At 36.4% G+C, this 3,887-nt stretch overlaps 1 protein-coding gene across 1 annotated transcript; it reads right to left on the reverse strand.

The window, feature by feature from the left end:
* Positions 1-494: 494 nt before the first annotated feature.
* Positions 495-2,987, reverse strand: LOC112784882 (uncharacterized). The gene is made up of 2 exons (XM_025828216.3): positions 1,954-2,987; positions 495-908 (listed from the first exon to the last, which is right to left on the reverse strand). The coding sequence occupies exons 1-2, from the start codon at positions 2,726-2,728 to the stop codon at positions 739-741; spliced, it is 945 nt and encodes a 314-aa protein (XP_025684001.1). The 5' UTR covers positions 2,729-2,987; the 3' UTR covers positions 495-738.
* Positions 2,988-3,887: the final 900 nt, after the last annotated feature.

Genomic DNA, 3,887 nt, shown 5'->3' on the forward strand with positions numbered 1-3,887 from the left:
CAGATATTCAACTCAACAACATATCATAACATACCAACGCAGCACTAAAATCCCCACATCATACCACATTCAATCAAGGCCTAGGGTTGGAACCCTTCTCTTCTCTCCCCTTGGCTTGTTTCAGCGTTCCTTTGCTGAATGGGGAAGAAGAGGACTCTCTTCATCAAGTTATTGAGCCAATGGGTTGGGCTTTGGGCCCGGTTTGACCGGTTTGGTCCATTCGGCCCAATCTTAGGCCAAATCCTTTGAAATTAGTGTCAAAATTCTTATTTTAATTAACTCTATCTTAATTTATTATAAAATTCACATTTCTAATTTTCTTTATTAAAATTTAATTTATTGGTTAATTATTCGCTAATTTTACGGGATTTACATTATAAGTTTGTGATATAATGCTGAGGATTAGAAACGTTTCAATCCATCTCAACAAACAAAAGAAAAAGCACAAATTTGTATATATATCACCGTCTAAAATTTAGAAAATGAAAGAGAAATAACATACAAAACATTACCATATCAACCAACACTATATACATTATACAATGAGTGCTAATGTTTTCAAGTCTAAGAACTAACAGAAACTTCCATGTATTAGACTAAAGAGAGCAATCTGCACATCATTGTTTTCAATCCATGAAAGGATAAGTTACAAGTTTAGAACCATATTTGACTTGAATGTGTATAGGAACAATTATACCTTAAAAGGGAGTCTAAAAATGCAGGACCTATGTACCTGAGTTAACCAAAACTACCACTCCTATTGCCAGAACAAGATTGTGAGAATGGGAGCTTTCTTTTGCGTGATTCGGTAGCTTTTGCTTGCATTACTCGTGAAATAGGGATATCATCATCGTCATGGTCATTGTCACTGATCTCAATGATATTTTGAAATTTGGATCCTCCCTCAGCTGCATCAAAGGCATGGAAATTGAAGAATGCTAGATTGGATAACTCAAATGAAATATATATCCATAATTATTGCAACATTTTTTTAGGTAAAGTCAATCTCAAGCATTTCATGTAATTGAAAGTCTATTGTATAAGAATAATGCATTCATCAAGTTTGAATAACATAACAATAGGAAACTCTGTGATCTTGCTTGGATAAATTGATCAATTTACTTATCTACTCAACAATGATAAAGAAAATTTCAACAATGATATTTTAGAATTTTCTTATACCCACAAATCTCATGTAACTAAGATTTTCCAATCAAGCCAAGAAGTGAACTTCAAAGAGAGTAAATTGGAACAATATTCTATTTACATTTCACAAATAATCACATAATTTTATTTGGTAAACTTGGCAGTTATGAACTTAATACTTGTGGAAGCACCAACCTGATGAACTTCACTAAGCACTATGACATTTTGATTTCAAAGTAAATTGAATTCTGTATTGAATTTATGTTGTCAATTTGTGTCATATAGTACAATCACTAGAAGAAATTTCTCCTCGCATTCTTTCAAAGTTATTTAAAATATATATAAAAGGGAACATATTTCACAGCAAAGAAACAAGAATTGGTGACTGTGTGGAGCAATCATTTTCATGTGCTAAGGAATGGTGTTGTAAATAACTCATGTTGTTGATGGCTATGCCAGAGATGACATAGGAGTTGTTATGTATTTATTGTTCTTGGCTTAGTATTACTTTGCTCCACTTGTGTGTTGAGCTCTTACTTTCAAAAAAAATATAAAAGGGAACATTTTCTGTTAATGCAGGCATGCAGCTTCCAAAATACTAGTTCAATGTGTTAATGAGACTAATATATTGCTCTTAGACTCAATCAAACATAATCATGACCCACACACCTAAAAACCTGACAAAATTATATAATAAATCCAAAGATCACTACAAAGTTTAATATTTTCAAAGAGTACTACCAATAAAAAAAATGGACATAACTAATTGATTTAGTAATAAGAGAATTTGAAGTAGAATTTCAATACCAGCTGCAGCACCATGAGATTGATGAAAATCTTTGTTTCTTCGCAAAGGTAGAGAACCATCATTGATTTCATCATTGAACTCCTTCACTTCTTCTATGACTTTAGAAGGAAAACCAGGATCATCAGCTTTATTAATATCATGCTCTCCATCAAAAGAAGCATCACTCATCCAAAACCTTACCGAACATTTCGAAACCATGTCAAGCAATTCCGAAAACGTAAACTCAGCCTTCAATTTCTCATCCACCAACTTCCCATTCTTATCATTCAACTCAGTAGTGGTATCCAAATTATTCTTCTTTTCAGCCTCTAACTCAGCCACTTTCTTCCTTAATTCGTCAACAGCGTTGCCATCAACCTCATATTTCTTCTTCAACTCCAACAACTTAAGATTCTCGCACTCTAACACTTTGTTCTTCTTCCTCAAATTCTCAATGGTTTCCTTGTCTAACCCACTTTCCTTCACTCCCTTAAACAACGTCTCATAAAGCCTCTGTACCTTCTCACACTCTTGCTCTTTCTTCTTCAATTTATCCTCAGCATCAATCCTTGCTAGACTCTGAAGCTGAAACTTCTCTTCAAGTTCACCAGCCTTGGTTTTAAGTTTTTTCTCTCTTTCTACCAAAACGTCTTCAACTCTGTCATAATCCTCTTTTTGCCACTTAACTCGAAGAATTTCAATGAGCTCAGGAACGCTCATCGTCTCCAAGCTTTTGTTACTGGTTGATGAGAGAATGGGGGGTGACCCAGGTTCAGTTTTTGGTTGAATTGACATGACAAGGGCAAAAGATTCGAACTTTGAAGAAAAAGGGAGGTGGAGTTCGAAAAGTTATTGCCTTTTCTTTGTCTGAAGCTGAGAAAATCGGAGCAATGTCACTCCGAACGAGGAGCAGATAGTGAAGTTGTTAGGGTTCTGCACCTCGAAACTTGAAAGGGCAGTGTATGAAAATTGATGTTTGATTGTTGGTAAATTTTAGGATAAAAAACCTATACGAGCCAAGTGGGGTTAAAAATTATCCAAATCAGCCAAATGCAATTTTGATTCATGAATACGCCAAAGACTAAATATATGTAATTGGAATCAATATGATTCGAATTTGATTTTAACATAGTTCGAATTGATTTAATTCGAATTACTCCCAAGTAACAAACCTAAGTAATTCGAATTAATATGCATCGATTTAATGAAGCATAGTTCGAATTGAATCAATTCGAATTACTAGCATCAGCTGCATAAATGAGGAGTTCAAATTTACTTGATTCGAATTACTATTGTTTGCTAACTAAGGCTAATTCGAATTGATATGATTCGAATTATATATATATAGTGCGAATGAAGTTGATTCGAATTACTATGAAGCAGAGCTCTATATATATGATGTGAACGTGAGTTGCTCTTATTAGAGGGATCAGATGGCTAGTGAGGATAGTTTTCTAGTGTTGGTTCACCACAGAGGATCGATTAAGAGAAAAACTCGATCCGGTGTGAAGTTCACCGATAAGGATCCTCTCTGTATTATCGTGAGGCCTACCACGAGCTATGATGACCTTGTTAGCTCTGTACTGCTGAAGCTTGGTCTGGATGGTCTGAAAAGGGTTAAGAAGTTTTTCTATCGCATTCCAACGACGGTGCTCCAAGATACCGTGAAGTATGACTGTTTCACGATCGGGAGCGATGAGGACTTGCAGGTCATGTATCATTGTCGCTGGCAGTTTCCCGAGGTGAGGACACCAGAGCTGTTGGCAAAGTTGGTTGATGTGGTATCCAGCTCGGGGGTTCGAACCGGAATACGCACACTTTAGCCACGGTGGCCGGTTCTAGTTTGAGACCTGCCGTTGTTTCTTCGTCTGTCCCTGCGTACGAGCCACCGACCCAGCCTGTCGCCTCCCCTTCGTTCGCTGTTGACCTCAGGGGCAATGTCGGCGACGAGGTT

Source organism: Arachis hypogaea, chromosome 20, assembly GCF_003086295.3.
Source record: "Arachis hypogaea cultivar Tifrunner chromosome 20, arahy.Tifrunner.gnm2.J5K5, whole genome shotgun sequence".
Taxonomy (NCBI): domain Eukaryota; kingdom Viridiplantae; phylum Streptophyta; class Magnoliopsida; order Fabales; family Fabaceae; genus Arachis; species Arachis hypogaea.